The sequence below is a fragment of the Sturnira hondurensis genome, unplaced genomic scaffold, assembly GCF_014824575.4.
Source record: "Sturnira hondurensis isolate 20B ecotype Veracruz unplaced genomic scaffold, ASM1482457v3 Scaffold0013511, whole genome shotgun sequence".
Classification (NCBI taxonomy): Eukaryota; Metazoa; Chordata; class Mammalia; order Chiroptera; family Phyllostomidae; genus Sturnira; species Sturnira hondurensis.
In genome coordinates this window covers 410,899-424,104 of record NW_028086142.1, presented here as the reverse complement: position 1 = coordinate 424,104, position 13,206 = coordinate 410,899, and the positions used below count along the sequence as shown (strand labels likewise).

General features: G+C 39.7%; 1 protein-coding gene across 2 annotated transcripts in view; it reads left to right on the top strand.

The window, feature by feature from the left end:
• PHF8 (PHD finger protein 8) overlaps nt 1-13,206 on the top strand; it is an 88,337-nt gene that overhangs the window by 46,193 nt on the left and 28,938 nt on the right. For both annotated transcript variants that reach the window (XM_037061654.1, XM_037061656.1), the window contains exons 13-17: nt 1,866-1,969; nt 6,202-6,380; nt 6,908-6,993; nt 7,500-7,633; nt 8,476-8,786. In XM_037061654.1, coding sequence (XP_036917549.1) covers nt 1,866-1,969; nt 6,202-6,380; nt 6,908-6,993; nt 7,500-7,633; nt 8,476-8,786 — 814 coding nt within the window. The remainder of the gene's footprint in view (nt 1-1,865; nt 1,970-6,201; nt 6,381-6,907; nt 6,994-7,499; nt 7,634-8,475; nt 8,787-13,206) is intronic.

The following is a 13,206-nucleotide window of genomic DNA, read 5'->3' as shown; positions in this document are numbered from 1 at the left end:
GTCCACTCCCCCACCCTCCTCAATTCCCTCCCATTTCCACCCCTTCTTGATTTTGTCCATGTGTCCTTTATACTTGTTCCTGTAAACCCTTCCCATTTTCCCTACTTTCAGATATTTTAAAGCAATGGAATCCTTTTTTTTCAAATAAGATTTTACATGGAAGTCCAATATATATAACGAGTCAAAGCATAGCTGATATGAGTAAGATGAAGGTGACAGGCTTAGAGCCCCGCTTGTTCTTCTTGTTTGCCTTCCACCTCCCTCCAGTCCCCATGGCTCCTCCCAAGAAGCTCAAAGGAGCCACAGAACATCTTTGAAAATCACCTTTCTAGTCCAATTTTTAAAATTTTATAGCTGAGTCAACAGAGCCCCAGAGTGGCTAGAACACTTTTCCGAGGCCACAGAGGTAGCTAGTAGCAGAATTAAGACCAGGACCTCTCTGTTTCTCTCAAATTCTTCAGTCCTTAGAGTTGGGACCGCATAGTGTAGTACTCAGTTATTTTGTCTCATGTCAGCTGCTCTTGGAGCCTTTTCTCTCACTTTTGACAGTAATGCTGGGCTCTCCCTCTGCTCGTCTTCTCCGTATTTGTCAGTGGCTGAGTAAAGAAATGCCACCCAGTAAATTCTTGATGACTCATCGTGCAAAAACTAGGGTGTGCCTGTGTGGGGCATCTGTAAGCCACTTCCACGGCAGTACTGCCAGTGCCAGGAATAGACCTCTGCTGTGAGCAGAGAGAACCCTTGAGTAAGCTCTAACCCCCTTGTGTACCAACACTCCTGTAGGATATCTTCCAACAGAAGGTTGGGAAGATGAGTAATATCTCTGGGATGCAGAGAATCTCCCTAGCCGGCTCCATTCCTTAAGCAGACCGGGCCATTCTACTTCCCTTAAGCAGACCGGGCCATCTACTTCAGTAGCCATGTCCAGGCTGCCACTGCCCTCCAAAAGTGATTCAGAGAAGAAAGGCCTGAATCACTAAACAAAGGACTTCCTTGAAGCCCAAGGAACTCTTCAAGAAGGCAAAGCAAAAGGGCAAGGAGAGCTCGGCCTTGGGGCCTTCTGGTCAGTTGAGCTATACTCTCATGGACATACACAATCATCAGGCACTGAAGACAGGTTCTTCCCAGAAAGCAAAGGCAGGTGCTGGCCCATGGGTGCAGCCCAACCCCTTTGGGTTCCTTGAAAGAGCAGGGTATCAAAAGGACAGGCTCTTCTGTTCTCCCACCTCCCATATGGCCCCTGATGTTTGGCTGCCAGTCCCACTCATTTAACAGGCATTTATTGAGACCTTGTCTATGTTGGGCTCTGTGATGGGTGCTGTAGATGTAACTTTCAAGAGGCTGACAGGCTAGTGAGAAAGACATAAAAACCAATGAGTGCAATGAAGTGTTGTGGATGCCACAGTATTCTATCTGGTTAGGGGCAATGGTCAGGAGCTCTTCTCAGAAAATGTCACATGAGCTGAATCTTGAAATGCTGGGATGGGAATGATATTCGAGAACATGTTATATGAGTGCCAGGTTGGAGTCTTAAAAAGGTCCATGAGAAAAGCTATCCTCCAGGGCTCTACCTTGCCTCAAGGTTGTAGCGCCTTCTATGGGCATGTGAAAGTGATCTTCCCTCTTTTTAGGAAACATGTTTTATAAGATTGATAGTGCCCCCCGGAGCCAGCCATACACTCTCAACTTTGTACTCCTGTGATCATTTGGGGTGGGCATAAGCGGTGTGGGGGGAGCAGTGTAGCAGAAACCTTTGTTTAGGTGGTTTTGACAGTGAACTAAACCAGTGAAACCAGAGGGAACTGGCTGACCCGATTCACATGGGAGACCCAGACAGGTGACTACTGAGCCTCCTCCTTTTGCAGTTCAACATCACTGGTACCTGCTTGAATGATTCAGATGATGATTCGCCAGACGTGGACGTTGGTGGGAATGAGGGCCCACTGGCCCTATTGATGTCTAATGGCAGGTGAGGTGGGAAGAATGAGCACAGAGATACTGGGACTGTTGGTGGCAATATGCCACTGACACGGGGCATGGAATTGGGACCTGGGACTGGAACATGGGTTGGGGAGGGACTGCACTTGGGGAAATACCCAGATATTATCAAATATCATTGCTTAGTTCAGAGAACCATCGTGTGTTTGTGGTAGGGGCGAAGGCTGGAATCTAATTGGTAATCCTCAGAAAAATTTTGTATAAGAGTTAGAAAGTTCAGCAAGTCAGAACCGCCAGCAGGTATAACAGGTAGGATAGCATACTGGTTAAGAGCATGAATTTTTTTATATACCTTTTGCTATTTTTAGGAATTTGTTTTGCAGAAATATTTGCACAGGTATATAAAGAGAAATGTTCACATCTTTGTTTATAATAGCAAGTAATTGGAAATGTTCATCAATAAAGGTAGGATAAATAAATTATAGTGTATCTAGAATAGAATACCATGCAGCCATTATAAAGGAATTAGTTTAATTATCGGCATGGAGAGATCAAGGTAAATTCTTAAATGAAAAAGTCAGTTTATAAAATAATATATAGGGATAGTTCCATTTTAATTTTTTTAAAAAATTTAAATTAATTTTTGAAATACATGAGTACACATGTATGCTTGTGTATGAAAATACTATACAGGTTTTTCCCTTTATTTTTAATTTAACTTTTTCAAAGGATTTAAAATTTTAATTTATACAGTTTAAAATTCAAAAACCATTCAAGAATACATAGTGAAAATTTTTGCTCTCCTCTTTGTTCCCCAGTTCCCCTAATGGATAACCAATATCAATGATTACCTTCCAGAGATAATTATACACATTCACACAAATAAATATATTTATTTATATAAATATATTACTTTATACTTGTCAACCAAACCTATAACAGTAATTACCTCTGGAAAGTAGGATAGGGAGGCAGTAGAGGAAATTTGCACTTCAATAGTATTTGAATTTTGTACAATGATCATATATTACTCTTCTTAAAATAATTTTTAACAGAACATTTTCTTTTTTAAAAAAATATTTTTATTTATTTTTAGAGTGAGGTGAAGGGAGGGAGAAAGAGGGAAAGAAATATGGATGTGAGAGAGAAACATCAATTGGTTGCCTCTTGTTTGTGCCTGACTGGGTATTGAACCAGTGATCTTTTGCTTTGTTGGATGCCCAAACAACTGAGCCACAACGGCCAGGGCAACAGAACATTTTCTAAAAGAATAAAAGCTGTTCACAACAAAAAGCATGGGCTTGGGAATCAGACAGTCCTGAGTTTGAATCTCAGCTCTGACATGTATTTGTGTGTGATGATGGCAAGGTAATTAACCTGTCTGCCTCATTGTTCTCATTATATCTATTCTACAGATAAAACTTATTTAGGGTTGTTGGAAGAATAAATGAGATAAATATATATAAAGTGCTTATCAGAGGGCCTGCCACATAGCAAATGCTTGATTAATGGGAGCTCTTATAAATACAATGATGAGGTTGAAGATGAGAGGTGATGACGGTGGTGACAATGGTATGGGTATGAAGGCTGACTAGGTCATCAAAAATCCTGAAACACTTAGGCAGGCAGAAGATAGTAAGAGTTATCATCTGGACACTCAGAACACCAGGCAGGAGCTGTCAAGAGCCGAGTTCAGAGTATGAGCATTGTGGGTGCTCAAGCAACAAGGACACCTTAAATAGCCTTTTTGTAGGAAAAGGTTGTCTTCAGATCCCCAGGGTGAGGTGTAGTAGTTCCACCTGGCTGAGAAATAAGGGAAAAGAGAGTGTGAGAGTAGGGCAGATCCTGAAAGCAGTACAGCTCTCCTTTGAATTTGAGAGCCTTGTAACTAAAGAATAAGATCAGTGAGCATTGCCTTTGTCTAGAACCAACGGTTGGTCTCTGGGGAAGAGAAAATTGAGAGCCCTAAGGGTCCAGCCTATAATGGCTACTGGGGACACAATGAGACATTTCCCCTTCCCTACCAGTCTTTCTTGTGCTGCTTCTATTACTTCCTAAAGCTGCAGAGGCTGCTTTTAAGTGAACCCACAGAGTCAAGGTGTAGAAATATTTACAGACCAGATGATATTATGTCTGGATTTTTCTACAAAGTGATCCAGTGTTTTGCGAGGACTGAGGTGTAAATGAAACAAGATTGGCTGTGTGTTGATAATTGCTGAGCCTTAACTGGGTTATAGATACATTGGAGTTTTGTTATACAGTACTTTTATATCCTTGTATATGTTTGATATTTTTCATTACTAGAAGTTAAAAAGATCGGAGCATAAATAGCTACCATTTACAGAGCATCTTTTTATCAGACTCTATCTTAGCTATTTACATATATTATTTTGCTTAGTCCTGAGAGCAACCCTGAAGGTCAGTGTTGTGACCTCTGTTTTACTAATAGGGAAACTGAGGCCCCAAGAACTTAATTATATAAAAGATTAGCTACCATTAGGAACTTGCCATGTGTCAGTCTCTACATTAGCTCATTTAATCCTCCCAACAACTCTGTGAAGTAGAAAACAGGCCAATTTAATGAGAGCCAATTCACTGAAAGCTAGTTCACCAAATGATTATTTGCCGAATATATCAAGTATATTAATTTACCAAAACCATATTTCTTTTTAACAATAAGGTTTATTTTAGAAGTTTGTACTGGTCAGTATTGTTTACCATGTATAACAGGATTATTTAAGGCATAATTGAGTTTCACTTCCTTTACATATTTTAACAGCTTTTTTGAGGTATAATTTCCATATCATACAATTAACCTATTTTAAGTGTACTAGTAAATGACTGTACCCCCACAGATCTCTTATACCCATTATAGTTAGTTAATCTTGGTTCCCCTCTCCAGGTGCAATCAACCACCTGGATGGTTAATCTATTTTCTGTATGCATAGATTTGCCTTTTCTAGACATTTCATATAAATGGAGTCACATAATATGTGGTCTTTTGTGTCTAGCTTCTTTCACTTAGCATAGTGCTTTTTGGGTTCCATGATGTAGTTGGTATCATTAATTCCTTTCTTTTTATTGCTGGATAGTATTCCATTGTATGGATATACTACATTTTGTTTATTCACTAGTTGGTGGTCATTTATGTTGATTCCACTTTTGGCTAGTGTGAATAATAGTGCTCTGAGCATTTGCATACAAGTTTTTGTGTGGACATGTTTTCATTTCTCACTGAGTAGTAAAATTTTGGGTCATATGATAACTCTATTTTTAACTTTTTAAGAAACTGCCAAAATTTATTCCAAAATGTCTGTACCATTTTACATTCCCACCAGCAACTACAAGTTTTTCCAAATGCTGATTAATACTTGTTATTCTCTGTGTTTTTGAATTTTAGCCTTTCTGGTGGATGTAAATTGGTAGCTCACTGTGACTTAATTTTCATTTAAGACTAACGATGTTGAGCATCTTTTCATTTGACTATCATCTTTAGAGAATGTCTATTTAAATCTTTTGCCCACTTTTTAATTAGTTTATTTGTCTTACTAGAGAGTCCTAAGAGTTATTTAAAGGTAATGGGTAGAGATACTTCACTAGATAAATGATTTGCAAATATTTCTTTCCACTCTGTGGTTTGTCTTTTCATTTTTTTGATAGTGCCTTCTGAAGCACAGACGTTTTGAATTTTATGTAATCCCAGGGCACAAAGATATTTTCCTATGTCTTCTAGAAGTTTTATAGTTTTAGCTTTTTCATTTAGACCTATGATCCATTCTGAGTTAATTTTTATGTACGATGTGAGGTATGAATCCACATTTGTTTCTTTGCATGTGATAGCCAGTTAATTCAGCACCATTTGTTGAAAAGACCATCCTTTCCCAACTGAATTGTCTTGGCACCTTTGTCAGAAATCAACTGACTGTGAATTTAAGGCTTTAGTTTTTAGATTTGCAGTACAGTTCTGTTGATGTATGTCTATCCTTCTGTCCGTATCACACTCCCTGAATTACTGTAGCTTTATATTAAATTTTAAAACTGGGTAGTATAAGTCCTCCAACTTTGTTCTTTTTCCAAATTGTTTTTGGCCGTGTTGAGACCGTTGTATACCCATATACATTTTGGTATTAGCTTATTAATTTCTACAAAAAGTGAGCTGTATTTTGATAGAGATTGCATTGGATCTATAGATCAATTTGGAGAGAATTGCCACCATAACAATAATGAGTGTGACTGTTTTTATGTTCTTCTCCTTCTCTCTAGTACCAAGAGGGTAAAGAGCTTATCTAAGACTCGGCGAGCCAAGATTGCAAGGAAGGAAGACAAAGCTAGACTAATGTCAGAACAGGCGATGGAGGATGAATTTGACTTGGATTCAGATGATGAACTGCAGATCGATGAGAGATTAGGAAAGGAGAAGACGACCCTGATAATAAGACCAAGTGTGTACCTGTTCTTTCTCTTTCTTACCTTGCCCGCTTCACATTTGTTTTTGGTCCCCTTGATAGACTCCAGACATTAGGCCGGAGCTTGTTGACATTCTGATTTACCAGCTCTGTAGGCCTCCATGTAACATTTGCTCTAGAGATTTATTTATTTAATTTAATTTAATTTAAAAATGTTTTAGAGAGTGGGGAAGGGAGGGAGAGAGAGGGAGAGAAACATTGATATGAGAGAGAAACATCGATCAGTTGTGTCTCACATGCCCTGAACCGGGCCAAACCCGCAACCTAGGCATGTGCCCTGACTGGGAATTGAATTGGCAGCCTTTCACTTTGTGGGTGCCCAACCAAGTGAGCCACATCAGTCAGGGCTAGAGATTTATTTATAAGCTAATTCCTAACCTCTTTAAATTAGTCGCCAGTGGTCATTACTTTGAGGAAAACTATAGTCTTATTTTCTTTCCCCTGGGTCTTTGGCTCAGATGCTGATCTTAGCTTCATGATAAGTGCATTCCGTTGTTTTCTAGAATTTCCCCGAAAGCTGCCCCGTGCGAAGCCTTGCTCTGACCCCAACCGAGTTCGTGAACCAGGAGAAGTTGAGTTTGACATTGAGGTAGGAGTCCATCCTGTCTGTGTCTAATCTTCTGTTCATTCTGGTTATAGAGACAGAAGGCAGATTATCATTCTCCTTAGGGGAAAAAGATATCCTGTGCATTCAGTGCCTAAGGTATTTATTAAATGAAAGACTGTACTAAGTGTCGCTGAACATATAAATGGAATATTAGAAATTAGTTGAAATATTTTATAAATCATTAATACAGAGTAGAAGAAAAGGCAGTGTGATGTACAGAGAGTATCCAATTTGGAATATCTGATTGTGATCTTACACAGATTACTTAACTGAGCCATAGTTTCCTTATCTGTAAAATGGGACCTATAAGACCCACTTCACAAAGGTGCTGTGGGAATTAGAATGGAAGAATGAATATTCTGTTTAGTACTCAGTCTATACTTGGTGCTCAGAAGATAATAGTTTGAGGAGTAAGACTGTCAGCCCTGTATTGAGGCCTTACCTGACCAACCCTGGGCAGCTGAGGTGATACCCTTTTTTCCCAACAGGAGGACTATACAACAGATGAGGACATGGTAGAAGGGGTCGAAGGCAAACTTGGGAATGGGAGTGGAGCTGGTGGAATTCTTGACCTACTCAAGGCCAGCAGGCAGGTGGGGGGACCTGACTATGCTGCCCTCACGTGAGTAACTGGCTTTCATTTCCCTGTTCCAAGGCAGTCAAATACCATACCCCACCCCACCACCCAAAGAGCTGGGTCAGCCAGTCAGCAGATATTTAATCAAACTGCTATTTATTTATTTATTTAGCCTTGCCTGAGGACATGTTTTTTTTCATTGCTTTGAGAGAGAGAGAAACATTGTTGTGAGAGAAAAACATTGATTGGTTCCCTCTCTTAGGATCCCCTACCGGGGATTGAACCCACAACCTAGATATGTGCCCTGACTCGGAATGGAACCTGCAACCTTTTGGTGAATGGGACGATGCTCCAACTAACTGAGCCACACCGGCCAGGACTCAAGCTATTGTTTAAAGGGACAAAAAAATTAGCCAGGGCATTTGGACGGAAAGAATAAAGTACACTTGAAATGTGTCCTAAAAAACTTAAGGTTTGGGAGACATCAAGGGAGACTTAAGGTTTGTATAGACATCAAGGGAAATCAGTTTTGTGTTCTCTGGAAGTTGTAAGAGGGGCTGGAAGAGACAAGGGAGAACTGGGCCTTCTTTTTTAAAGGAAAGGATGCAGCATGGATAAATAGGGAGGGAGATGTGCTCTTCTTCTGCCATCTTGCCTGCTGTCTCTGGAGAGGCTTGAAGCAAGAAGGGCTGGCCTTTTCGTGAAAACAGTCTTTGATACTATATGGATCCTTTAGTTTGATTTCTGGTTTTTTCACCTGGGATGATTCCGTTCTTCCTCTCACCCTGACCCCTCAGCTGTTGTCCCTTCTCCCTGACTATTCTTATGACTGGTTTCTACTGACACCTAGAGAAACTACCTCAGCATTTCTCCTTTGTCCCTTGCAGCGAGGCCCCTGCCTCTCCCAGCACTCAGGAGGCCATCCAGGGCATGCTGTGCATGGCCAACCTGCAGTCCTCATCGTCCTCCCCAGCTACCTCCAGCCTGCAGGCCTGGTGGAACAGGGGGCAGGACCAGAGCAGTACAAGCTCCAGCAGTGGGCTGGGCACAGTGACTAGCAGTCCTGCTTCCCAGCGCACCCCAGGAAAGCGGCCCGTCAAGCGGCCAGCATATTGGAAAGCCGAGAGCGAGGAGGAGGAGAACGCCAGTCTGGATGAACAGGACAGCTTGGGAGCGTGCTTCAAGGATGCAGAGTATAGTAAGGGCAGCTGAGCACTTGGGGCCAGGCCAGAAGGGCTCCCCTAGCCCCAGTCTTAATCCCAGTCCCAATCCAGGACAGCCGAACCATATTTTCTTAATTTATAAAATGGGAATATGTCACAGGTTGATGTAAGAATTAGAGATGATGCTTGTACAGAGCACCTGACATGTTGTCTTGCTCCTGGGTGGCCCTCAAAAATTGGTAGCTGTTATAATTAGCTATCCTTCACTTTTAGTCCAACTTGCACTATTGGTGACTTTTTGCCTTGTCTATTTTACTTCTGTCACGTGTATTATTTGTGTTCTGTGTCATTCAGTTCATCTCTGGCAAAAGTACATAATAACCTTTCAGTCGACTTTTTACATTTAAGAGATGACTCCTTGTTTTAAGATAAGATTTTTCGAGTACTTCAGTGTATAAAGCACTTTTTTCTATAGTATAACTGACTTAATGTAGGATTTAATTGTTTTAATATTTAAAAAATTAATGCTATTGACCAAAATTAGAACAAGACAAAGTGAAAATTACCTTTTACTAACACTCATCTGCCTCTGAGGAAGGTAACCTTTGCCATCAGTTTGATGTACACCTTTCATTTTCTTGTGTTTATACCCACGTGCAGACATAAGTAGATACAGGTGTAGAGTCAGTGTCTGTGGTTCTACAGCGTGCTTGGATATCTTTCAACATCAGTTCCTAGAGATGTACTTCATCAGTACATATTGAGATATACCTGCTGCATAGTAGTCTTATAGCATAGCTGTATGATGATTTGTTTGGCCATTCCCTACTGATTAACATTTAGGTTGTTTCTAGTTTCTTACTGTTACTAACAATGCCGCAATGAAAGTTCTTGTAAATCACCCTTAGTGCCCATGTGCCAGCTAACATTTCTCTGCTGGGTTGAACAGTATATGCAAAATAATATATGCTGTTAGTGGTGCCAAATTCCCCTCTGAAACAGCCAGAATATGAGCAGTGTTATGAGCAATACCTGTTTCTCCACAGCCTTACCAGCAGTGGATGTTATCAGCCTTTTACATTTTTGCCAAGCAGATGGTACAAAATGGTGTCTCGGTTTGTTTTGTGTTCATTGGCTCTTCTTTATTTCTTTTCTGTGAATTATCTATTCAATCTTTTACCCATTTTTCTATTAAGATGTTTGTTTTTCTTATTGATGCAGGAGTTCCTTATTCTACATTTGTTGGAGTATTTTAATATATTCTGGAAATGTTGAAGTATTTTCTTTTTGTCTCTTGTATTTCATTTATGGTATCTTATGGTAGCAGATTTCAGTTTTTACATAGTCATCTTTATCGATTAGCGATTTTTTGTAGTTTATGTCATATGTAAGAAGACTTTCTTATATTTTCACCTAAAACTTGTATAGAAGTTAAAATTTTAGCTCTTTTTCTGGAATCAAGTTTTATGAATTGTGGGAGGTAAGAATCTAACTTTATTTTTTTCTGTATGGGTAGTCATTTGCTCCAACACAATTTATTGACTAGTTCATCATTATCCCCCTGATTTGAAGTTCCACTTTTGTCATAAACGGAATTCCCTTATATATCCAGATTTGTTTTTCTACTCTGTATTCCCAGTTCTGTCACTTAATAGCTATGGCACCTTGGGCAAACTAGTTAACTTCTCTATACTGACCTCATAGGTTGTTGCGGGGTAAAAATTAATTAATATATATAAAGCACTTAACGGCATTGCATAGCACATGGTAAATGTTGTGTAAGTGTTAGATATTATTATTCTGTTCCATAAAATAATTTTGTCCATTTCTGTGGCAATGTCACATCCGTTAGTTACTATAGGTCTTATGTCTGGTAAAGCAAATCCCTTCTGCAGAACGTGCTTTGGACCTGAGGAGAGCACAGGTGCTCATCAAGGCTATCATCTCTGTGCTGAGCTGTGATTGATCTTAGGGTCGTGCCAAGTTCCTCAGCCACCCATTCTTCCTTCAGTAGATGGTCACATTGACCTACAGCTAAGACATCCAGATGTGATCTAACTAGTCCCCTTGGAACAAACAACTCACTCAGCCTTTGCTTCCCCATCACCCTCCCTGTACCTGCTTCACCCCGCAAAACTAGAAAGGCAGTTTAACAAGGAGATATCTACCTACTTGTTCTTATTTTTCCAGAATTTCTAGGCCATTATTGAGCCTTTTCTATTCCAGATGGATTTTAGAGTTAGCTTGTCAAACTTATGAAAAACCCTATTAGGATTTTTTTATCAGGACTGCATGCTAAAATTGTAAATTAGTTTACGGAAGCTGACATCTTTCATCAGAGGCCTTTTCTGCTACAATGGGATGTGTGCATCCCTGAAAAACATCATCTCCTGAAAAATTGTACACTAAAAATAATAGAGCTTACAGTAAAAAGAGGGTTAGGGGCATACCCCTCAAATTCTCTTTTGAAGCCAAAACACCAACCCACATGGCAGCCCACCTTGCTCAGTTAGAGCCCATTGGAATTTGCACCCAGCATCAGAGTCAGTGGATCTGTGTAGCCTTAAACCCTGAGCGCAGACTTCTTTCTTCCAGATGTAGGTTCTTGAGGGCATTTGCTTAAGGTAGATACCAGCTTCATTAAATTAAAGTCTGATCTGGGGCCTAGTCTTCAGCAATCTTTTTTTTAAACACAAGAGAAGTGTCTACAACTTCCTCATCTTCCCTGTTATCATCCTCCTCTCCTATTGGAGCTTGATTCTGTAGAAAACAGAGCCACCATTTGCTCTTCTCTGATGGGAGGCACTATTGCAAGATTTTTATCACTTGTCTGCAGGCCTTCATATAGGGTCTGACAGAAGTAAGGCCTGCTCCAGTGTGGTTAGTAGGGCAATAATATGAGTGTATTAATTTATACTTTTAGTTTGAACATTTCACCTAAAATGTCATACAGTGTGCTCGAGTGTGATATTGTTTTTTTAAAAGTTTTTATTTATTTATTTTTACAGAGGGGTAGGGAGGGAGAAAGAAAGGGAGAGAAACATCAATGTGTGGTTGCCTTTCACATGACCCACACCGGAGACCTGGCCCACAACCCAGGCATGTGCCCTAAGTGGGAATCGAACTGGTGACCCTTTGGTTCACAGGCTGGCACTCAATTAATTGAGCCACACCAGCCTGGGCAAGTGTGATATTGTTATGTTTGAGAATTACGGTACATGCTTAAGATTTTGTAATAAAAGGGGTGTTATTTGTGATGGACCCTGTATATTGCTAAGGCTTTCTGTGTAATTGTGAGAAACTTCACTAGTGATTGACTATTTTGAAGTGTGCAATTCAGCAGCATTTAGTGCATTCACAGTGTGGTGCAACCACTACCTCTTTCTATTTGCAAGGTATTTTCTTCATCCCAAAAAACACCTTGTATTCATTAAGTGATTGTTCCCCATGTTCCCTTCCCCTTATCCCCTGGTAACTACTAATCTGCTTTCTGTCTGTATGTATTTACCTATTATGGATGTATCATGTAAGAGTAATCATATAATATGTGACCTTTTATGTCTGGCTTCTTTCACTTAGCATAATGTTTTCAAGAGTCATCCAAGTTGTAGTGTGAATTGGTATTTTTCTCCTTTTTATGGCTGAATAGTATTCCATCGCATGGATATGCCACAATTTGATTATCCATTCATCTGCTGGTGGGCGTTTGGGTTATTTTTACGTTTTGGCTGTTGTGAATAATGCTGCTAAACACATTTGTCTGCATGTTTCTGTGTAGACATGTTTTCATTTTGGGGGGAATATATCTAGGATAGAATTGCTGGGCCCTATGGTAATTCTATGTTTTACTCTTTGAGAAACGACCAAACTGTTTCTCACAGTGACTGCAAGAGAATTGTCACCTTAGGTATATTTAGTCTTCCAATTTATGTACATGATATATTCCTCCATATTTAGTATTTAAAAAATTTTTTTCATCAGTGTTTTATACAGAGTCTGCACATGTTTTGTTAGATTTATCCCTGAGTACTGTATTCTTTGGTGATGTGGTAAATGGTACCTTTTTTAAACCTTTGGTTTCCAATTGTTTATTGCTAGTGTGTGTGTGATTGATTGATTTTTATGTGATTTCCTTATATCTTGCAAACTTGATAAACTCACTTATTCTAGGTTTTTTGATGTGTTCTTTTTTTGTATAAACGATCATGTCTTGTGCAAATAGGAACAATTTTATTCCTTTCTTTCCAGCCTGTATGTTTTTTTTTCTCTTTTTGCCTTTTTGTTCTAGCTAACACTTCAAGAACTATGCGGTGAGAAAGTGAACACCCTTTCCTTGTTTCTAATCTGCAAGGAAAGCACTCAGTGTTTTCACTATTATGATGTTAGCTATAGGTTATCAGGTTTAGGAAGTTCACTTCTTACTTTGCTGAGAGTATTTTTTATGAACGGGTATTG